At 47.0% G+C, this 23,808-nt stretch overlaps 1 protein-coding gene across 2 annotated transcripts in view; it reads left to right on the forward strand.

The window, feature by feature from the left end:
• The window catches only part of RALGAPA2 (Ral GTPase activating protein catalytic subunit alpha 2), a 259,317-nt gene extending 239,998 nt beyond the window's left edge, over positions 1-19,319 (forward strand). Inside the window, exon 39 of one of the 2 annotated variants that reach the window (XM_058679223.1) lies at positions 17,820-19,319. In XM_058679223.1, the coding sequence (XP_058535206.1) occupies positions 17,820-17,976 (157 nt within the window). In that variant the 3' untranslated portion in view covers positions 17,977-19,319. The remainder of the gene's footprint in view (positions 1-17,819) is intronic. The other variant, XM_058679224.1, reaches the window with a different exon arrangement.
• Positions 19,320-23,808: the final 4,489 nt, after the last annotated feature.

The raw sequence follows: 23,808 nt of genomic DNA on the forward strand, positions 1-23,808 counted from the left end.
GAGCAGAAATGAACACCATAAGATAATTTTTTGCTTAAATGGGCTCATTTAAATTTTCCAGCCAGTGATGCATAAAGAAAAGGATTGCATTAATATGGGCTTATTATTCTAAATTCTGGCTTCTTGTGTCAATTTTACAAACAACAGTTCAGCCAGGAAGTCACCAGTAATGCCAGATTAGCTATAAAAGTAGCCAGTTTATTTTGTGCTACTCTTGGTTCTGGAGAGAGAAAGAAGGATCTAATTTGTCTGTTCTCATTCTTCCTGTCAGCACCAAACAATAGTACTTGTGAATTAACTTAGCATTGAACGTCTTAAACTCATTTACAAAAATACATTTAAAAGCTGAAACTGAAATGGCATGAGGGAGGAGAAGGAAGCCGGCGACTGGAGCCCTCTGCCTGGGCTTGAGTTTGCACAGGTTCAGTACTAGCTGAGTGGGCTAACAGGATCATTTCTGCCCCGTCCCTGTGGGACTTCAGCATCTGTGGTCGGAAGCTTCCAGGAGGACCTGTTGAAATGCTGTCTGCCGAAGGGCTTCATGACTGGCAGAGCGTTATACCAATGTCGATAGGTGGATTTATTTTATAAGTGTTTTATTCTAAGTGAGATGTCACTGTGATAGAACTCACATGGATTGGACTGTAACTCATCATGATGTGTTTCAGAACCTTCCAGACTACTCAGCACTCAGGATAGTGGTTGAGTATGGGAGGAATGAACATTTAGGAGTAAGGAATAAGAAAACACTGGTTTTTTTTTTTTTTTGTTTGGTTGGTTTTTACATCTGAGGGAAGAGTAATGGATATTTCAGAGGCATTCAGTAAATACTGGACACACTGATGAGTAGATAGGTTGGTGGATGATGGATGGATGGATGGTTGGTTGGTTAGTTGGGTGTATGGATGGATGGATGGATGAGTGGGTGGACAGATAGACGGATGGGTGGGTGGGTGGGTGCATAGGTGGGTAGATGGATTGATGGACAGATGGGTGGGTGGGTAGATGGATGGATAGTTAGATGGGTGAATGGGTACACAGGTTAGTGGATAGATGCATGGGTGCATGGGTGGATGGGTGGATGGACAGGTGACCAGATGGATGAGTGGGTAAGTGCATGGTGCAAGGCACAATACTTGAAATAGGAATAAAGGCAGTGTTCTGGTATGGGTGGGCTTCAGCACTGGGATAGCTGGGACTTTTCATGTAGTTCTGCTCTGTGTGCGAATGGAGGGGAAAGTCTCCAGCCTCTCTGGAAATAGGATGCTCCAAACATTTTCCTCCTGTGGACCATGTGTTATGTGTTAGGTCATTAATCTAAAACTTTCGACTTAATGGAGCTACTTTTAATCTATCAAAAAAAAGAGATAAAAAAATTCAATCTGGCTATTTTTTCTAAGGGTAAATGCCCTAATTTGCAAAAAAATTATTTGGTTATGATTCAAAGTAATAATGCAGTTGCACTTTCAGTCACAGAGCTGATAGGGAGTGACTGTGCAAGGCTTCACTGTGGAAAGTCCCAGAGAATTTTGTCTTAGCTTTCAGAGTGGTTCCTGATATTTATAAATTTTAGCAGTGTATTTTGGTCAGAGTGGATGAGGACCTATGAGAGGGAATTTTGCATCTTAAATATAAAAACATTTGGTTTTCATAAAAGCCTAAAGAATAATCCCACAATGTAAAAACATAAAATCCATATACAAGCACCATTATCTAACATTGTCCTTTTAAAATGCATCATCATGAAAGAATCTGATCTTTGTTCATAGTAGGACAGCCACATTGCCTCATTTTCTCCTGCTAGACTAGTCCAGTTTCTGCCGGACGCACTAGGTGTTAAACCTGACCTAGTAGCCAGACGGAGGAAGGCCTGAGTGGCTGTTTTCCATATATGCTGCATCTACTGACGTGTGTTCTCCAAGTGCAGAGGAAGATGAAAACAAAATCCCAGTTTTTTCTTCCTATAATCCATCTTGAGCCACATTTATCCTTAGCTCAAACAGAAAAATTGCTTTCCTACAATGAGCTGTAGGCTCCTTGGCATGACCCTGCTCCATGTTGAATTGAAAGCACCACAGCAGGTGCCCGGTGACAGTGCCCCCAAATTCTGAGGGACATGCTCCCAAGTTCTCATGGGCCCATTCTGGCTGTGACCACATGGGAAAGACCCTAGTACTTGGACCAGTTAGTCGAAGGGAACTCTAAGGAAGGAGTGACAGGAAAGGGGCATGTGCACTGGGCGGGCAGGATGGAAGGACCCAGTGTGTGTGTGTGTGTGGAAGCCCCGCCATACGGATGGACACCTGGACCCTGCTGGGACTTAATGAAACCGTCACACCCGTGACTCTGTGGCACACAGCTAGTGCGCAGGCTCCCAGAGTCCTTGAGATGCAAGCAATAAGTTTCATGGTGGTGGATGGTGGAGTCCAAACTGGAAGGATATGAGAAGGGCTTATATTGTCCCCTTCTTGATTCCCTAAGGTACCAGTGAGTAGAAGGGATTGGGCCTTTGTGCTGCCTCCTGGTTGCACTGCCTTTTTCTTTGCAGAGGAAGAATTCTATCTCAAGAAAAATGGACGCAGCTAAGAGCTGCTGGGACCATCGAGGGGCCTAGAGCAAGGCACCCCTTCTCTCTCCCCTGTGGCTTCCTCCTCTCCACAACCCTCATGATATTACAAACTGCAGGTGGTGGTTATGGAGGGTTAAATGAGGCAGCCTGTAAAATGGTATTCGACCCATGAAAAGCCCTTGATGGTTTTGGTCAGTGTCATTATCTAAATGTCACCTGTGATGGACACGACATCAGTGCAGGTGCCACTTACCAGGGGTTCACTTACAATCAACATGCAGTTGGATTCATCTGCTGCAAACAGACACCTGCCCTATCCTGAGCTGTCAGAACTGGGTCTGTTGCCCCTGCAGTGCACTCCTCAAAGGGCATGCCACATGCTGTGTGTCACCAGTTACCGCTGAGTGGCCACACCAGCAGCTGTGCCCGACACCACACCAGACCCCAGCAGGTGTTGTCCCTTACTCGTACACTCTAAGTGCCCCTTCGTCACTGCTAAGCAGGAAAGTCACAGGAAGGTGTGACCACCTCATGGGTCCTCAGCCTGGCCTGCTTCAGCTTGGGAGTGTTTGCACACGAGTGATTTCTCTAGACCTTTTGTGGAAGGCACTGCAAGGGCCTCTACTCCACTCACACAGGCAGACTTGCATCCAAAGAAAAAAGGAGAAAAAAAATTTTTGAGAGAACGCTGTGTCTCAAATTTTTCTTTGCACTGAAAAGTGAGCTTAGGAAATACAAAATGTCTTTAATGACATTTGTTTTAGAGCAAAAACTTTGAAATCTGTACAAAGGAGGAGTCTCCAAAAAAATTGTGGGGCCCGGCGGCATGGCCTAGCGGCTAAAGTCCTCGCCTTGAACGCCCCGGGATCCCATATGAGCGCCGGTTCTAATCCCGGCAGCGCCACTTCCCATCCAGCTCCCTGCTTGTGGCCTGGGAAAGCAGTCAAGGACTGCCCAAAGCTTTGGGACCCTTCACCCGCGTGGGAGACCCGGAAGAGGTTCCAGGTTCCCAGCTTCAGAACGGCGCAGCACCGGCCCGTTGTGGCTCACTTGGGAGTGAATCATCGGACGGAAGATCTTTCTCTCTGTCTCTCCTCTCTGTATATCTGACTGTAATAAAATGAATAAATCTTTAAAAAAAATTGTGGAAATATGTCTCATGGAAAAAGTATGCACAAACTTCAAATATTGTGCCGAAATGAACTTTTTAAAAAAATACTTTTGTGTACTTGAGTCTGGTGTGAAATCAGTGTCCTTCATCTCAGTAGCCCTTGGGAGTTTGTGACACCAAAACGAACAGCAAAACATGGAAATTTCCCAACAGAATCTGAGTTACTATCTATGCTTCATTTACTCCTCTGCTAGGGCAGGTGTACAAGGAGTGGAAAAGGGGTTTAAAAAAATTTTTTTTAAATAGAAAGTGAGATATACAGAGAGAAGGAGAGGAAGAGAGGAAGATCCTCCCCAAATGGCTGCAACGGCCAGAGCTGCGCTGATGTGAAGCCATGAGCCTCTTCTGGGTCTCCCACATGGCGGTGAGGTCCCAAGGCTTTGGGCCGTCCTCGACTGCTTTCCCAGGCCACGAGCAGGGAGCAGGATGGGAAGCAGGGCAGCCAGGACATGAACTGGCGCCCATATGGGATCCCATTGCGTTCAAGGCAAGGACTGTTACCACGCCAGGCCCAAGGGGCTTTTTTCTTGCTCTCCAGCCACTCCAGGCCACTGTCCCCCTCACAACGTGACCAAGACCTACGTTTCTCCATGTGTCTCTGGGTGTTTTTTGTTTGCCCATGTTTCTGGAGCACTGTAGTGCCCTTGCATGTGGCAGCTCAACCCTCTGCCTAGATGAGCCATCTGCATCATGCACCTTTTTAACTACCAGGAATCAGTTGCTTTCGCGTTCAGGAAGGAGCGCTGTTTTTCTGCTGCCAGTCATGGAGAGCTTTGTGCTATGAGGATTTCCCCAGATCTCCAGCTGGGTCAAGGACATGGCAGTGTTGTGCTTCTGTGGGGGATATTGAGTTTCAGGGAAAGTCAGCCTTGGCTGTCAGTGGGCAGGTGTGCTGGCACCTGCCTCACTTGTCACCCACACAGTCTGAACAAGCTAGAGGGTCACCTGGCAACCTTCACATGAGCTCCTTCCCTCATGGGTTTAGTCACTTGTGTTTGGTAAACCCCTAAGTGGGGTTTTTTTTGAAGTGTCTTGTCATCTGATAATTTAGTATCAAGACGAATGCCTTTTTGGAAAATTCAGATGCCTATAAATACCCATGCTATAAAAATATGATTTTCTGCTCTCACATGTATCTACATTTATCACTTTTATTTTTAAATATACAAAAGAAAAATCTATAAAAATTCATAGAAAAATAAAATTAAAACGTGTATATTATTGGGCCAAGCACAGTGGCTTAGTGGCTAAATTCTCACCTTTAGTGCACTGGGATCCCATGTGGATGCTGGTTTGTGTCCCTGCTACTCCACCTCCCACCCAGCTCCCTGTTTGTGGCCTGGGAAAGCAGTGGAGAATGGCCCAAAGCCTTGGAAACCTACACCCCTGTGGGAGACCTAGAGAAGGCTCCTTGCTCCTGGCTTCGGATCGGCTCAGCTTCAGCCATTGAGGTCACTTGGGAGTTAACCAGTGGAGAGATCTTTCTTTTTGTATGTCCTTCTCGGTAAATCTGCCTTTCCAATAAAAAATAAATATTTAAAAAAAACAAAAACATATGTTTATATTAATGCTAAAAATCTTAAAATCCATGCTCAGTTTTTTGCATACTATACGTTTGCTATGGACTTTTTGAATGGCCCACTTTCGCCTGAGCTTTGTAAATATTTGGAAAGTAAATATCCTGCCCCAGTTGCTTTCTGAAATGAGAAATCCAGAAAATTAATACAGAAAGCTTGGTACAAGTGCTTTCAACCGCCCAATTCCACCTTGCCTAAGCCCATGTGGGTCTAAGAGGTGGCTGTGGACAGCAGTTGAGACTGTTTATGGGCATTGTAACCAGAAATGGCCACGTACAAATGGTTTTCCCTGTCCTTGTCAGTTTTGTTCTCTCATTGTCTGTCATATATCATCATGAGTCCAATTTGCTCTTGGAATCCACCTAGATGTAAATACATATGTAGGCCAAGTGGAGGTGTCCTTGCCTTCAAATGAATATTGCATAATCTGATTCAAATTACATGGCATCAAATAATACCCATGATGTATTTCATTTAATGATGTTTTTCACTGATAGTCGGTGTTGATAGAGCTTAAAATCCGTATGTCCAGCTGTTGGGTGGTCTATTCTTTTCATTCTTTGCCACAAGCAGGATTTAAGACAGTTGGGGACATGTCTACATTTGCAGTTGTTTTTCCATTTAGCTGTCACTACATGGATATTAAATGCCAACAAGTTATCAGCAGTGATCATTTCTGTAACAGAGGCTGAGAATGCATGTTAAGGAAGCTCCCGCACTGCCCATGTTCAGGAGGAGTGGAAACCTGAGGCAGAGAAGCAGTTCAAGGGACACTGACTCCCTTCCTCCCCTGAAATCAGGTTGTCAGAAGCACGTGACGGAACTCCTGGTCTTTCTATTGTTCCTATTGATTGGCCACTTGTCTGGTCATTTTCATCAGCGAGTGGCCTGTTGAATCTTCTCTCACTCGGTTTGACAGCACTTTCTCTAGATCTGGAGTAGGCCGAATGACTAATTTTCTTGTCACTTGTATTTTTTTTTTTTTAACCGCTATGAGACTTTGAGCGACAGTGTCACCAGGCATTTTGTCACTTGGTGAATTCTGGATGCTGAAGTGCTCTGGGAGAGCTGGAGAGGACAGGAATGGAAAAAGGCCATAATTACATCCCCCGGGAACAACAGATCTGAACATTTCTAATAAGAGTGGAGACCAAGTCCACAGCCCCCTCGGAGTGTATCGGGTGCCTGGAGGGACACAGGCCCCCGTGCTGGAAGGGCAAGGGGACCCGACAGCAGAGCTCCTCAAAAGTCTGTAATTCAATAGCCCGCAGAAAATCTGCTTGTTTTCCCATTTCCACTTGCTCGTATCATTTCCTCAGAATTATTCTTAAACTTGGTTATATGGGTATTTTCTTCTTGTCGAGCCATAGCACACTGTTCCTCTCCAGGAGCGTACCATTAGAGGTTGAAGCCTAATCTAATATCTTTTACCTCCATGTGTTTAATTTCCTTCTCCAAAACATCCATTTTATTTGGTTATGTTGTTCAGTAAAGTCATCCTCTTTATCCGTTACCAGGCACTGACATTTACATTGAGTGATTCATTTATTTGGGGTCTCCACATGGGCCCTAGAATTCAAGTTTGCATTATATTGAAAGACAAACAGAGTCTTTCTGGGTGGCTTTTAAGATGTACCTAGCCTCTGCTCCCATCCTAATCATCATGGAATTTCATTCTTGCAGTTGAAGCTGTCGATTGCCAGTGGGACCCAGCTGTGTGGGGGTGTCACGAGTGGCAGAAGCGAGGGCACTAAGGTACAGAGTGTGGGGGCTGAGGGGTCGCTGTCTCCCCATCCTATAATGCCTCTTTCCACTTGTGCTCACCCTCTGGCTGGGGACAGGGGAACTTCCAGCATTGCTTTCTCTCCTTTTTCTCCTGTAAGATCATGTCTATCCATGACACCCAGATCTTCATCACCAGCTCAGGCCCTCTGCCAAGTTCCAGCACTCATTTCCTGGAGAATTTTCCCCAGACTCTCTGGAGCCCCTCAGTCTGTATTCAGCCCTGCCTTCCCTCGCCAGCTTCCCCCCATCAGCTGTGCACACATCTCGCCATCCAACCACCCTCCCTTTCCACTGTTCTCCACCCTTGCCTTTCTGAAGCCTGTGTCCATCCCCTCTGCCTCACCTGCTAACTTCTCCTCCCTTGGTCTCTCTCCCTTCTGGGCCTTTCCACACACAGACACCTACCCCAAATTATCTCTCCAATACAGATCAGATCCTGGCTGCTCATCTGTTGAAAAACCTAGTGATTCCCAGTTTCCTGTCTCTACAGCCAAGGCCCTTTGCAGTCTGAGCTGGCCTCTGTGCACCCATGGTCAGCACTGCTGCCAGAACCCGTTGTCCAGCTCAGTGGGGAACCTGTCACTGTCACATACATGTCGTGGCTTCAGTTGGTCTTTCTGGAGATTGGGAAATGCTATGAAGGACATAGCTCTCTTGCTGCTTTTTATCTGATTTAGTTTTCAGTTTTATCCAAAGGCAGACATCCAAAGATGAGATCTCCCACAACAGCCAGGACTGGGTCAAGCCCCAGCCTGGAGCCCAGAATTCCATTCAGGTGTCACCCACATGGGTGACAAGGGGTACCAAAGCTTGAGCACTTCACCTGCTGCCTCCCAGGGAGCTAGATCAGAAGCAGTAGAGCTCAGTTTATAGGAGGCACAGGTGGCTCAAGCATCATCTTATATGCTGTGTCACACACTCTTCCCAGCCTGTCTCTTTGTGATCTTTGTCCCTCCAGCTGCTAGAATGGTCTCTGGCACATGGTCTTCACCTCTGTACATGTTTCCCAATAAGAGTGTGTGCTTGTTTTCTATCATGAGGTCTGTGAGCACCGTTATATTAAGTTTTCATCATGATCTATAGTATGCATACTGCATACAGATGGCCTGGGTGGCATTTTTAATTGAGATACAATTCTCATATTATAAAATTCACCCTTTTAAAATTGCATCATCCAGTGGTCTTTCACATCTTCACAAGGTTGTGTACCCATTACTCCCATCCCCTAAACATTTTTATCCCCTAAAGGGAACCGCATACCCATAGTACTAACTCCCACATTCTCTTCTGTCTTATCCCACTAGTTTCCTTTCTAGCTCTATGAATTTACTTATTTAGACATTTATAAAAGTTGAATCATACAGCATTCAGCCTTTATATCCAATTTTTCTTACTTAATATAATATGGTGATTTCAAAGTTCATCCACAGCTACTACATTGCAGGCATCTGCCGTTTTCCCCGTTTTTGTGACTGAGTAATAATCCAGGATGCGAATATGAACACTTGGTTTATTCATTCATCAATTGGTGGACATTCAAAGTTTTTGTACATTTTGGCTACTATGAAAAATGCTGCTGCAAATTACATTTGTGAGCAAGTTGTTATACAAACATTGTTTTTAGTTTTCTTGGGTATATACCCAGGGGCAGAATTGCTGAGTCATATGTTAACTTTTTAAAGAACTGTCAAGTTGTTTTCCACAGTGACTACATCATTTTTTGTTCCTGTGTGAGGACCTCACTGTCTTTGCATCCTCGGCAACACACACTGTTGTTCACCTTTGCCCTGTGGAACGACACATTAGTGGTCGTTTTTCTACTTTGTCATGCCACCCCGGAAATTAGGAAGGAGTATCTCCTTGTGGTCTTGATTTCCATGTGATGATGATGGACGCTGCTGGGTGTCTTTTCATGTGCTGATTGGCCATTGGTGTGTCTCTGGAGAGTTGCCTGTTCATATCCTTAGCCCGTTTTTCATTTGGGTTGCTTATTGTTGAGAGTTCACATGTTCAAGATCCAAGACCCTATCAGATAAATGACTTGCAAATATTTCCTCTATTCCGTAGGCTGCCTCTTCACTTTCTTGATCAAGTTCTTAGAAATACCAAAGTTGGATTTGTTTTTCACTTGGTTGCTTATGCTTTTTGCGGCCTATTTGAAACCAAAAGGCATTTTAAACCTTTGATGGCCGTTCACAATGCTGCCCATAAAATGAAAGTGTGCTGTTCTCTCCTGAGTCTTCTAATACAGAAGCTACCCAGAAGAAAGGGCTGCAGAACAGCTGGTCATTGTCCCAGCCATTCCTCTCCGATCTTAGACTCGCTTCCGCTGCTAGCTCATTTATTTCCCACCAGCTTTACAACGTATCCATGTGTAGATAATAAAATCTCTAATAATTTGCAACATTGAATTTACTCTGCAGCTGTCCTGAGCCATCGCTTTCCCCCCAGGTTTCCCTGAGTCCAGGATCTGTCCTTGTCTCTAACACCCAGTTCCTGCCCCACCCAAGGAGGTCCACCTCTCTCTGGAATCTGTGTGGTCCCCTCCCTCCTCCACAGAGGGTGCATCTCTGTGGTGTCTGATCTCTTCCCACATCACAGGGCTTCCCAGTGATGCCCAAGGCCGTTCTCAGGAGTTCTGATCATTCACACATACTCTTCACTTCTGGGAGTATGCAGAGAGAGTCAAAATCTGAGACTTTGCGACATGCCCACTGATTGAACTATACGAGGTATCTTATTCACAATGTCCATAGAAAATACATGTTATGAAAAAAGCATCGGACCTGGCACAATGGTTCAGTGGCTAAATCCTCATCTTGCATGTGCTGGGATACTGTATGGGTGCCCTACCCAATACCTCTAGGTCAAATATCTGCCCCTTATGTTCTGAATCTATTTTCCACCAACTTTTTCAGGACCGTCTGAGGTACTGGGCAGCATAAGGCTCGGGGCACTCTATAATCTTCTCGGTGGTGGAAATCTCCCAAGGGAGATACAGAAGCTTGAATGAAGTCACATTGCTTCCTTGCTGGCAATCATTGAGACCTGCCAGGAGCAGCCTCACCTTTCACCTGTCCTTCCTTGTCCACATCTTCCCCACACCATGGCCCCACCAGCCCTTCACCTCCTGCTCACGTCATCCTCTGTGCCTGGGATGCTCTTCCTGCTCCTTTGCTGCTCCCCGCCCCATGCCTACCTGCACCCTCCCTGCCACCCCTGTAGAAACTCCTCCATCTGCACACTTGTCCTTGAAGTAGTCTTCTGCCTGCCTCTGACCGAAGGCTCGCTGAGGGAGGAGGCACCAGCTGTCTTGTTCCCCAGTCTCACAGGCATCCCCTAACACAGATGGGCACCGGGGGTGCATTTCTTGAATGGATGAACACACTGGAGTAATTATGGATTTGCCTTTTTAAAATGGCCAAGTTTTCTCAGTAGACTAGGATAATGTAGAAGTCTATAGTGTTTGTAGTGTTTTGACTAATCTCAGGTTCAGCCCAACTTGTCATTCTTAGTATATGATCACTCCAATAAAAAGTGGTTTTGTAGAACAGCGTATTTGTGCAGAGCTGTGGCCTGGCCCCCCGGGGCAGCACTTGTGTGCCTGTTCAACTTGAGCTCACCAAGTCCCATCTGTCAGAGGTTCCCCATGAGTTGCTGAAGACTTTGAGCTCTAACATTCTGGCTTCATTCTGCAACTGAGGCCATCAACATAGCACTGGCTTCTGTGTTTTCTGAGTCAAGTGGAGTGTTCTTTGTCTTTTGTTGTCTCAGCTAGCAATTGTGCAAGGGACTGTAGAAACTTTGAGGAGATGAAATTGAAAGATACAATTGGTTTTGTTGCAAAGAAGTTTTGTGATCCATGCCTAAGTCTTCCAAAATGCACATTTTCTGTGAATTTGTTGAAAACTTCAGATGCCTTTTTAAATTAACTTTTGACTTAAGGAAGCTCATGATGTCATACAAAGGGGTTAAAAAAAGGTCCATTTAGTTAGTGCTTTATTCCATTCTCACCAGAGTATAATGAGGTGTTTGGTATGTACTAAAAGTAAAAGTAAGGTTGACATAAGCTGTGGAGAATACTAAACCAATGCCTGTCCCTCCCCCTGCTCCCTACTGCCTTTCTTCCAGCTGGTATCTTTGACACCTTGCTGTAGGCTGCCTCTTCCATCCCCCGGAGGTACCCCAGGGCTAGCATTCCCATTTTTAAAACTTATACATAGAGTTTCATTGAGCATGGTCCTCAGGGACTTGCTTCTTTCACCAAGAATCATTTTAAGTTTGATCCTTTTTAGTACACAAGCCCTCTGTTCACTCATTCTCATTGCAGCGTGGTGTTCCACCACATGCCCTTTTGTCAGTGAATGCGTGAGACGTGTTTTGTTCCTTCTGCTTTTTCTTTTTGTCTGCAGTATGGTGACATTCTCAAACAAACACGCATGTGCACGGGTTCACATGCTCGGGGGCAGAAATGCTTCCCCAGCCAGGATAACGGCAGATTGCCTTCCGGGCAAGTGGGGGGCCCCATTGCCGCCCTTCAGCAGGTGCTGAGGTCCTGTGTAATAACTTTTGGCGTTATCACAGGCTTTGTGTTTTGCCAGTCTGGCATATGTAAAATGATACCCCACTGGGACTCTAAGAAGCCGTGATTGTTAGTGATATTGGGCATCTTAATGGCATCCCCTAGCTTACGTTGTGGAAATGCTGAGTCTTTTGCCCATTTTCCTAGATGACTTTTCCTTGTGGTTTTACGGGAGGCCTTCATATGCTTTCTTGCACACTGTGCCTCGTGTCCCTGCTGCCTTTGCAGCGTGGTGAAGAGCAGCCCTGCATTTGCAAAGAGCCAGATCTGTTGGTCTTGTGCCTAAGGCTTCATGTCCATGCCTTTCCCTCTGGTGGATCACTCCACACCACACACATTCTTCCAAGTGCTTTATTTAATCAATGAAGAATTCTACTCCAAAATGAAAACCTCTCTAACATCTCTGTAGAAGATTTCTCCACCTAGGACATATCTAGTAGCACACAGGGGGGAGATACACAAAGAAGAGTGTAAGGAGTATATCCACAGAGGTGGATTTTGGGGTGACCCAAATGTGGGCCTAGGAATGCAAACAAGCACCTAGAGGTGGAAAAAGGCAACACCAAGTCTCCCTGGTGCCTCTGGAAGGGGCTCAGCTCTGCTGATTTGGGGCTGCTGGTCCCTTGGAGTTAGAGAATAAATGTGGTTTTAAGCCACCCAGTGTGTGGTCATTTACAGCAGCCATGGGACTTCTAGAGGAATGAAAGGTCGTCTAGTCCTGTGTGGTTACTTTGGCCAGTTCTCTGCCTCTCTTCACTCTAACACGGGAGTACTTCCAGAATGTCACAGAAACATGGAATGAAAAGATAAGTTTATTTTGGTGTGAAATACATCTGAAACCCATGTATAGTTTTTTTCTTCTTTTTTTTAAGGATTTATTTTTATTGCAAAGGCAGATTTACAGAGAAGGAGAGAGAGGGAAAGGTCTTCCAGCTGCTGGTTCACTCCCCAAATGGCAACAAAGCTGGAGATGAGCTGATCCAACGCTGGGAGCTACCTCGAAGTCTCCCATGTGGGTTCAGGTTCCCAAGGCTTTGGGCCATGCTCCACTGCTCCCAGGCCATAAGCAGGGAACTGGATCACAGCCAGATCCACAGATAGGCACCCATGTGGAGGATTAGCCTGTTGAGCCACTATGATGGCCCCATGCGTAGTTTTCTTCTCAATACACACTTCCTATAAACTTGTTAAACATCCCCTCATATACATGCATTTCAAATTTGTTCTCACCAGAATAAACTTGCACCATCATAGTCTCAAGGAACCTTCTCAGAGGAGTGTGTGGTCAGCTGGCACCTCCCAGAGCCCTGCAGCTCAGCTTCCCCTCCATTTCAGAGCAGTGTTGAGGGAGTTTTGGAGTCCCCGAGTCATAAGGAACAGCCAGTGCTGGACTGACTTATGTCAGCAATTAGGGCTGTACAAGTCAGGAAAAAAAACTAGGGAGAGGAGAGCCAGCTGGTGAAAGAACCTGCATGGCCTAATGTCAGGAGACAGCTCCTCCCAGCTGACCTGCCAGCCCAAGTTGGTGCCCACTCCTGAGAAATGCAAGGAAAGTCAGGCGAGAAGGATTTCTCAGGACTGGCACAGTGGTGTAGCAAGCTGATCCTCTGCCTGCAGTGCCAGCATCCCATACGGCACTGGTTCAACTCCCCACTGTTCTACTTCTAGTCTAGCCCCCTAGTAGTGGCTTAAGAAGCAGAGAATAGCCCCAAAATTCCTGCCTCCCAGCTTCAGACCAGGCCATATCTGACCATTGCAGGCATTTAGCAAGTGAACTAGTGAATGGATGGATGGTTTCTCTCTCTCTCTCTCTCTCTCTCTTCTGACTTTCATGCAAATAAATTTTTTTAATGTGAAAATATGGACAGAATGGGTTGCTAAAAAATTCAAAAATATCTGTAAGAAGGACTTCTGGTTAGTAATTTAAATTTTCTCTGGATTGCATGAGATCAAGAGGAAGAATGGTCTTTTTTTAAAAAAAAAAAAAAGTATTTGAAAGGCAGAGTTACACAGAGACAGAGAGAGAGAGAGAGAGAGAGAGAGAGAGAGAGAGCATTCACTGGTTCACTCCCAGCTGGCTACAACTGCTGCAGCTGAGCCGATCTAAACCCAGCAGCCCAAGAACTTGAGCCATCCTCCACTGCTTCCCCAAGTCATAAGCAAGGAGCTGAATTGGAGATGGATCTGCCAGGACATGAACCGGCATCCTTACGGGGTGCAAGTGCCACAAACAGAAGCTTAGCCTGCACCAGTCCCCAAAAATGCCCCTTCAGAAAAGTACAATCTGAAGAGTAGACGTTTAGCCTAGTACCTAAGATGTCCGCATTTCATATTAGCGTGCTTGGGTTCCATTCCTAGCTGCAGCTCCCAATGCCAGCTTGGCACCAGTGTGGCCCCTGCGGGCTGGCAGCAGTGATACCTTGAGTCACTGGGCTCCCGCTGCCACATGACGTGCAGTATACCCCCTGCTCCTGGCTCTGGCCTTAGCCCTGCCCAGATGCCCACGCTCTCTGTGTATGTGTGTGTGTGTCTCAAATTTGTAATTAAAAAAAAAATACTGCGCTGTACGTGATTTTTAATAAACAAAGAATTCAGAATGGAATTTTTAAAAAGATTTATTTGTTTTTATTGGAAAGGCAGATTTATGCAGAGAAGGAGAGAGAGAAAAAGATCTTCCATCCACTGATTCACTCCCCGAGTGGCCACAACAGCTGGAGCTAAACCAATCTGAAGCCAGGAGCTTCTTCCCTCGTGGGTACAGGTCCCAAAGCCTTGGACCGTCCTCCACTGCCTTTCCAGCCCAAAGCAGGGGGCTGGATGGGAAATAGAGCTGCCGGGACTAGAACTGGCACCCATATGGGATCCTGGTATGTTCAAGGCGAGGACTTTAGCTGCTAAGACATCGCACCGGGCCATTAGTGAACTTACTAAGGGATCAAAAGGACAGGAAACCCATAGGGAAATACATTGGGTTTATGACCAGGTAGTTCTGTGGCCACCCACTTACAGTTGGATGTCTCTGATCATCCGCAGGTGGGCATGACTTCAGCATCCATGGGTGATGAGAGCCCTATGAGCATTTTGAGGTTGGAATCATAAGTGTCTGTGTTATGGACCCATAAGTGTCTGTGTTACGCCCAGAACTCAGCACAGTGGCTCAACTGACTAATCATCTACCTCCAAGCACCAGCATCCTATATGGACTCCAGTTCATGCCCTGTCTGATCCATTTCCCATCCAGCTCCCTGCTTGTGGCCTAGGAAAGCAGCAGAGGATGCCCCAAAGCCTTGGGACCCTGCACCCATGTGGGAGACCCAGAAAAAGCTCCTGGCTCCTGGCTTCATATCAGCTCAGCTCCAGCTGTTGCAACCACTTGGGGAGTGAACACCAGGCGCAATAGCCTAGTGGCTAAAGCCCTGGCCTTGAACTTGCAGGGATCCCTTATAGACACCGGTTCTAATCCCGGCAGCCCCACTTCCCAATCCAGCTCCCTGCTCCCTGGAAAGCAGTGGAGGACGGCCCAAAGCTTTAGGACCCTGCACCCACGTGGGAGACCTGGAAGAATCTCTGGGCTCCTAGCTTTAGATTGGCACAGCTCCAGCCTTTGTGGCTGTTTGGGGAGTGAACCATCAGATGAAAGATCTTCCTTTCTGTCTCTTCCCCTCTCTGTATATTCTACCTTTCCAATAAAAATAAATAAATCTTAAAAAAAAAGAAGACCTCTTGCTTGTTACCGCCTGTAAACATCACACAGAGCCTTCGTCTCATCAAGGCCAAGGTCCTGACAGCATCATCCAGGAGGAAGGTGTCACCTACAGCACCCCCGAGTGGATTTCATTGTGAGTTTGATTAACATAGCAAGCCACTTACAGAGACTATTGGGCAAAACCCACATGCATTTCTGTTGTGTTCACCATTGTCCCGAGCGCCGCGTGTGGATGTGTTGGTCACAGTGGGGCCTCTTCAGGAACAGCAGGATGATGGTAGGCAAAGCATGACAGGTCTTTAGAGGGACGTGCCTTCTCTAACCCCAGGCCCACAAGCAGACTGTGGGCTCAAAGAGAGAGCCATGAATTGAACGTTGACAGCGGGCCACGGCGGCCCAAAGGCTCAGGTGGTTGTCAGCCATAAGTTTAGCTCAGCGCTTTGAGTAATTTGTCACGCCTCGCTCAGCCCCTGCTGGGCCAGCACGTGCCAGCTTAGTGTCAGACTGCCTGTTCGCCAGACGGCCACTCGGGCCTAGCGTCCTGCTGTTCCCCAGACCAGTGGCTTGCTGGGGCCGTGCACGGAGGGCCGAGCTGCTGTGACAGCCAAGTGCTGTGCAGAATAAGCGTGTTCATAATGAGACGTGAATGGCATTTGCAGGGTCCCTCTAGAATTGGGCCGGAGCAGGCGCCTCTCGCTGAGGAAGTTTGGCAGCCTGTTCATTAAGGCGAGTCACCAGTTCAGCTGCAGTTGAGGGGGCCAGTCCAGGCTCAGGCTGCTCCGGCCTGGGGCTGCTGTGACCATCTTTAGAAAAGATCATGAATCACCCTCCGAGGGGCCACTTTGGAAGTCTTCACACTCAGTCTTTCTTCAAGAGTGGCACAGGGCAGAGCAGAGGGGGAAAGGTCTGCCTAGCGCTGTGCAGTGGTGTTTTCATTGTACCAACATGTGCCGTAGCTAGGAATCTGTGATGGTGACCCCGTCGTATAGGGCTGCAGAGTAATTGAGATATACAAGGGGAGCAGTGGAACTGCATTCTCATTTTGCAATTTTCGTTAATTAAAACTTCAATCAAGACGGCACACGTGTGGCTCACACTTGCCGTATTGGACGGCACAGCCTCTGGCGTGCCCTACCACTAGCCTCAGCTGTGACTAAAGCAGGATGGAGAAGCCAGAGTCCACATCCTTGCCGTAAGAAAATAGAAATTTTGTCTGTGTTCAAATGCAGTCTCTATTGGAAGCTGATTAGAAAGGCCTGTCAGCCATGTGTATTTTTTAAAAGGGTCGTTTTAAAAAACTGGCTTTAAATGTACTTTTACTGTTCCCGTGACCCACCTTCCCAGTATTCCTGGAGAATGAACACGATTTCACACAGGAATCAAACTTTTGCGTTAATATTGAGGGAAGGGAAAATGAGATGTCATGCTGGCTTCCCCGAGTGTTAATTCACCAAGTCGGACACGTGGCGCCTGCCGGATCGTGCCGGCGTTACCTGTGATTGAAAGTGCGCGACGCACCTTCGGAGGAAACGGCAGCCACGCACAAAAGGGCAAGATGTGCTTCCTGCCCTGGGAGAGGCTGTCGCACACGGGGGTCCTATCAGGACAGCTGGAAAGGTGCTTGGCCTGCTACGCTTGTAAGTTTTATTGGTGACTGGTTTTTGATTACACATTTGAATGCTGTGGAGCTCCAGAGTGCAGTTTTAATGAAAAGGCAATAGTCTTTTTAGTCTTTTTTTTAAATGATTAGTATTACATTGTGCACTCCTTGCTTGATTTACCCACGTTAGTCCTTGTCTCCTAATGCCCATAGCTTACTTTGGTTTGGAGTTTTCAATATCTGTCCCTCCAAAGAGTATACCTTCCAAACCCTGCCACCCTTCCAAACCTTCCAAACCCTGCCACCCTTCCAAACCTTCCAAACCCTGCCACCCTTACAAACCTTCCAAACCTTCCAAACCCCACCACCACCACCACCGAAAACTTCTGTTCTTTTTTTTTTTTTTTTTTTTTTTTTTTGAGTGTGTGGATCATCAGTCCTTGCTTGAACCATCAACTCACGGAGTCTGTAGGCTGAGGAGAACATTTGAGGGTAACATATGACATGCCCTGGGCTTTGGCAATAGGAAGAGGGACGGTCTGTTTAACTTCCCTTGTGCTTCCTCTAGTGGCCTTCTGCCATTATTGGCGCACAGATTTTTTTTTTTTTTTTTTTTTTAGCAATAGTAGTGATGAGTGCAGTTAAAACCTGACAGCAATTTAGTTCTCAAAATCAGGCTGAGCTATTAATTGTGATGCGTGGTATTGAATCTGGGGACAATATGCTGGAAAACCTGCAGGATTATTTTTTACACACACGCAGAAGTCCCTGCACCTGTGGTAAATGCCCTTTTTGCACATGCGTTGGTCTCCTTAACCGCTTGCTGCAGCTACGAAGAGCGGGCTCTGTACCTCGAAGCCATCATCCAGAACCACCGTGAAGTCATGACATTCGAGGATTTCGCGGCGCAGGTCTTCTCTCCCTCGCCCAGCCACTCGCTCAGCGGAACGGGTGAGTGTCTACGGTATTCTTGCCTCGACACTTAGGACGCATTCGAGCAGCAGATGTACACCTGTTTTTCACAGATAAATGCTTGCAAATTTCAGAAGAGCCTTCTCTCTGAATCAGCTAATGAATATCAAAAGGAATGATGACATTCATTTTCGTGTGTTTTGTATCCGAGCTGTTCACTGGGTTCCTCTCCAGCCGTCCTGTTAACCTCCGCGTCTCGCAAGGTTAATGAACTTTTTTTTCTCAGCCGTGCGCCCCAGTTCATTCAGCAGTGTGGGCTTCTTGCTGAGCTGGGAATATGTTGTTTAGGAGCGGCGCCTGAATCAGTGCTTTACTTATCAAGAAAGAGTTCCTCCCAGACTCATGCTAAATGGGGATTATGCTACCGAGATGCTGGGGTCAGGGATTAATGCAAGAGACACGGGAGGACAGTGTCCCCAGGCCCGTGATGTCAGAGCGCAGGGCTCACGCTCCTCGCCAGAGTGGCCGGTGTCGTGTGGACAGGCCGCCGACCGGAGCAGCACCTGGCATGGGAGTCACTGCGGAAACCAGCATACTGTCATTTCCTTTGATTAGGCTCCAGGGAAAAAGCGATTAAAAAAAATAAATTCCACAGATCTCCTTGTTTTTAAGTATTTATTCTTTTTTATGTTTCTGGTTTCGGGGAGAAAAAAAGTGTGCTGCCACTTAAACTGATTATATGATTACTGTTTTTTCCTCCAAAGAATGGAATTATTACTTGTAAATTTCTGCATGTAATTACAGATTAATTGCCTTTCAGAGAGTAAATGGGATATTTAGTCAATGCATGTGGAAATCCTCAATGAGGGGCTTCCTGCATCTTCCACCGGTTCCAACACGACTGTTGGAGTGCTTAATAGATTTCTAACCTGCATCAATTGTCTCTGAGCACTGCCTCACTTCTCCTATTCCGACTTGTTAACAAATATCTTACACACAACGTGAAAAAAAATTAAATTCAGTGAAATAAATCACTTACAAATAAAATCAGCCATGCATCATTGTTTAACATCGCTGGCTTCTGTGCTTGCCTCTCGGAGCTTTGTCGGGAGATAAGAGGGAGAGGCGTGCACTTGCTCGGGGAGCCAGGAGCAGCAGGCAGAAGGCTCAGGAGATAAGCAAGCTGGCAGAGGTGCGGGAGCAGGCGCGATTTACATAATCACGCCTCTGCTTCCCGGGGAGGCGTCAAGAAACACTGGGCTGGCCTCCATTGATCTCCGAGGAACCGGAATACTAAACAACACGAGAAAAGCTTATAACTTAAAGCTTTGATTAATGTTTCTTACGTTAAAAAAAAAAAAAGCTGGAACAGCTGTGAATTGAATTCTTTTATACACTCTGCCCACATTCTGCGAAAGATCCCACCCCCGCACCGCCACCACCAGCAGCACTCCCCACCCCCGCCGCCAAAAAAAAAAAAAATCTGTTTCAAGACAAATGAAGATTTAATACCCAGTCTGGTTAGGGTTTAAAATCATTTCTGATTTTTTTTTCGAGAAAGGAGGTGATGGATGCCAAGGAACAAAGCTTGTGTTTTTGGAACTCTCATTCAGTTCCTTCCTGATCTCACGGTCGCAGAACTTGGTTCCTTCAGTGCAGGTGTCTTTTCCGTGAACGCCTTTGGTGTCTTAAAATTTAAACAAAAAATAACTAGGTGTTTACATTCCTTAATTAGGATATTGTTAATGTTGTTGATTAAAAGGGCATCGTAGCAAATAGCAGTGTTCTTTAGTGTGTGTTCTTACTCATCTGTAGAAATTGATTTGACGTTTTCCAAAAGCTAGTTTTATTTCAACCAATTGAAATGTGTCAGTGAGACTCCTGGAGCAGTCTGGTTTTTACTTCACCCTTGGAGAGGACCGGATCAGCTGCTTGGAGAACTTGGAAATTCGTAAAAGTAGCTTAATCAAGGAAGGGTTCTGTTGGGGACGTTAGTACGAGCAACATGAGATGGAGCACAGCACGTCAAGACCCATGCTGACCCATCCGCTCTGCGTCTCAGTGCTCACGCTGGAGGGCATTTGATGCTGAGTGGTGGTTTTATTTAATACACTCATTGCACCTGCCCTCAAGTGTGATATGAAACGTGGGCATCAGGTTCTCTTTGTGATGCTTTGCATATCTGCCCGGAACAAGGCTAGGAGGGAGCTAGAAATGAACTTGATTCAGTTGAAACTTGGGGGCGGGTGGGGAGGCAGGACAACGGGAGTGCAGCAGCTCAGCGCCCACCGTGCAGGCCACTGCTCCGGCAGCTCAGCGCCCACCGTGCAGGCCACTGCTCCGGCAGCTCAGCGCCCACCGTGCAGGCCACTGCTCCGGCAGCTCAGCGCCCACCGTGCAGGCCACTGCTCCGGCTGCTTGATTGGCGTGCCATCTCAGCTTTGGAGGAACCCTTGTCCGCTTCTACTTTGACTCACGAAAACAGATTTTATATATTCAGGGCCCCCCTTGTGACGACAAGTGCAATCAAACCCAGCTTACACTAAGAGATGGAGGTGGCGAAGCCTGCTCTTCCCAGCAACAAGCCAAGTGGAAAAATTGACCCTGAGCAGCTTAAGCTCCCACAGTGCACTCAGGACCCAATCAGCCCGTCGCTGGCTGGCAGTGTCGTCAGAGCAGGGCCTTGGGCTCCTGCGCACATGCAGACGGTTCCACAGCTGCCTTTGTGTCCCGGTGGCCAGGGGCTTGATGGCTGAGTGTAAGAGGGAGAGTCACCTGAATGGGATGAAGCAGAACCCCAGAAGGCCACAGGCAGCTCTGCAGAGGGGAGGCCCCACTCCGCTGCCCAGGCAGCCTGGAAGTCTGAGGCTCAAGTGAAGAGCTGTGCAAAGCTGGAGTGGCCTGTGTGTGGCCCAGCATACCTCTGTGGGGAAGCAGCCCCCCATGCTGCTGCTTGTGCATCCAGGGAGCTCTGGGTGTTGGGGCCAGGGATTGGCCATGCACTGTCACCATGGCTGGGAACACAGGGGCTAAAGTGTCAGTGTTCAGCTGTTATTCTCAGAGCTTTGTAAACGAAAAAGAAAAGAAAAAAAAAGAAGAGGAAGAAACTTTCCTACTCAGAAAGCAATGTTTTGTTTTTGTTGTTTTTTTATTTTGGGTTTTCTTTTTTTAAGATTTTTTTTTTTTAATTGGAAAGGCAGATTTACAGAGAGGAGATACAGAAAGATCTTCCTTCCATTGGTTCACTCCCTAAATGGTGGCAACAGCTGGAGCTGAGCCGATCCAAAGCCAGGAGCCAAGAGCTTTTTCTGCGTCTCCATGCAGGTGCAGGGTCCCAAGGCTTTGGACCTTCCTCTGCTGCTCTCCCAGGCTACAAGCAGGGAGCTGGGTGGGAAGTGGAGCAGCCGGAACATGAACTGGTGCCCATATAGGATCCCAGCAGATGCAAGGCAAGGATTTTAGCCACTAGGCTACCGCACTGAACCCCAGAAAATGATGTTTTAAAATACAGCATGTTACTTGCCTTTTTGGTATCCAGTGTCTGATAGATATCTGAGCTTTTTTTTTTTCCACCTAGTCCTGTAGTTTCTAGTCCTTAATTGATCTAGGATAAATAATCGAAAAGGTAGCCAGTATTAAATAAAATGTTGGTTTGCAAATTTGCATGTATTATACACACACACACACACACACACACACAAAGGACTTTCAAAAAGTTCTTGGAAACTATGAATCCACACGAACAATATGGATTTCAGAAATGGTTTTGGCACCAAAATACACTTTCCTTTTTAATTTCATTTTTTTTTTCATAAACTTTTTGGGGCTTCTCTGTAAATGCCCCTCTGTTGGAGTAACAGACGAACTGTATTTTCCATCGCTCTACCAAGGAACGAGACCCAGCAGAGAGGCCTTTAAAGGGTTAACTGGAGCAGCACCCCTGACTGCTGGGAGGGGCTGATGTAATCACTGCTGCTCACCGCCAAGTGCATCTGTTCACCATGAGGTCATTCTTCTGCATGCTAATGACTTGGAAAATCAAGTCTAATGTTTGACATTATCTGGAAGGATAAAAATAGTGTAAATCTTTACTTTTTTAGGCACTGCTCGTAGAGAACAAAAGGAGATAAAGAAACTTGAGATTTCCCAACTCCAACTATCATCAAGATTATGACTAGACCTTAAAATCTTAGCGGAATCTGCTTGCAACTGCTGACAAGCACATTCCACACTGTTAGAGCCACAGCCGGTAATCTGGTAACCCAGAACCATAAGTGTGTCCAAGGTCAGGTCTCATCTTCAGTATTTCCAAGGGCTTCAGTCAGAAGGTGAAAAGGGTGGATTTCTCCCCCAAGAGTGTCTCAAACCAAGTCCAGTGAGTGGTTTTTGTCTGCAAGCCTGGGCCGACTTGCTGAAGATTCCAGCACTGGTCTTGAGTCCTCTCCAGTCCCATGTTGCTGTAGGGAGCCGGCAGGGGGAGCACACATATTTGTTTGTTTGTCAGCCCCAGTAAACATAGTGTTTAACTTCCTCAAGATTGACTAAGGAGGGCCTCCTCACTGGGATGGGCTGCCTGGGAAAGGCACCGGGATTTACAACAAGTGGGAGGAAATTCCTCACCACCGGCTTGCTCGGTTTCTGCTGCTCTATATAGGTCACATTTGGGGCTTAGAGCAGATTAGGCCGAGTCAGCCCGAGGATGCTGCCACCGCTCCTGCTGCCACACACAACCTCCAGCTCGCCTCGTCCACTCAGTTGCGTGGATGCCCTCTTGGGAAAGACCATCATGTTCTCCCACCCGTATGGAAGAGCCTGGCAATATATATTTTTTTTTCTATAACAAAAACATTGTGTTAACATTGTGCCTGAAGTCACCAGGCCACATTCTGGTGGGCAGTGAAGCCCCCTTTGACAGCAGGGAGAAGCATTCATGCCGCTGCTCCCTGGTGCCAGGGTGAGCATGGGGCACACATGATCTACAAACTGCTTTTAGGGTTCCGGGCCTCTGAAGGCCACAGGCAGCACTCGTTTGCTTAGTCGTCCACTCCAAGCACTGTGGTTCCTGTGCAGGGTACTGCAGTCTTGTCATCATGTGGCAGGTGTATTCAGTCTCTCTCTGTCTTTCTCTTTCTCTCTCTCTCTCTTTTCTCTCAGTCTCTCTCTCTGTTCTCCCATGAGACGAGTAATGCACAGTGTTTTAAAACATCATTTTCTGGAGTTCATTGCAGTAGCCTAGTGACTAATATCCTTGCCTTGCATCCGCCAGGTTCGCATGTGGGTGCTGGTTCGTGCCCCTACTACTCCATTTCCCACCTAGCTTCCCACCTGTGGCCTATGAAAGCAGTCAAGGACGGCCCAAAGCCTTGGGACCCTGCACCTGCGTGGGAGATCTGGAAGGAGCTCCTGGCTCCGGATGGGCTCAGCTCCATTCAGTGTGGCTACTTGGGGGGTGAACCAGATTCTGTGTGTATCTCCTTCTCTCTATAGATCTGACTTTCCAATAAAAATTTAGAAACTAAAAAATGACAATAAGATAGTTCTTAGCACATAGTCCTCTGTATGTCTTCCACCCACAAGGGTCTGTGAACACTTCAGAGAGTGGTGCCCGTGACTCCTTTCTTGCACCACATGCAAAGGAAGTAAAGTGGGTAGGCAGAAAAGGCCAGGCTGTTGCTTTAAGTGGTACAGTAGTGCCGCCGGCCCGCAGGTGTGTGGGGCCTGGCTGGTGCACAATGCAGAACAAACACTTACACTGAAGTTGCCTCCATTTCACTCCCTCCCCAGTGTCTGCGTGACAGTGGACCAGGGAGAAAGCAGTGACGGCCAAAACCAGGCATGGAGAAAGGCAGGGCAAGCCTGAGCCTGCTTAATCCAGTCTGGGAACCCCAGGTTTGAACACTGAAACT

The sequence above is a fragment of the Ochotona princeps genome, chromosome 22, assembly GCF_030435755.1.
Source record: "Ochotona princeps isolate mOchPri1 chromosome 22, mOchPri1.hap1, whole genome shotgun sequence".
Classification (NCBI taxonomy): Eukaryota; Metazoa; Chordata; class Mammalia; order Lagomorpha; family Ochotonidae; genus Ochotona; species Ochotona princeps.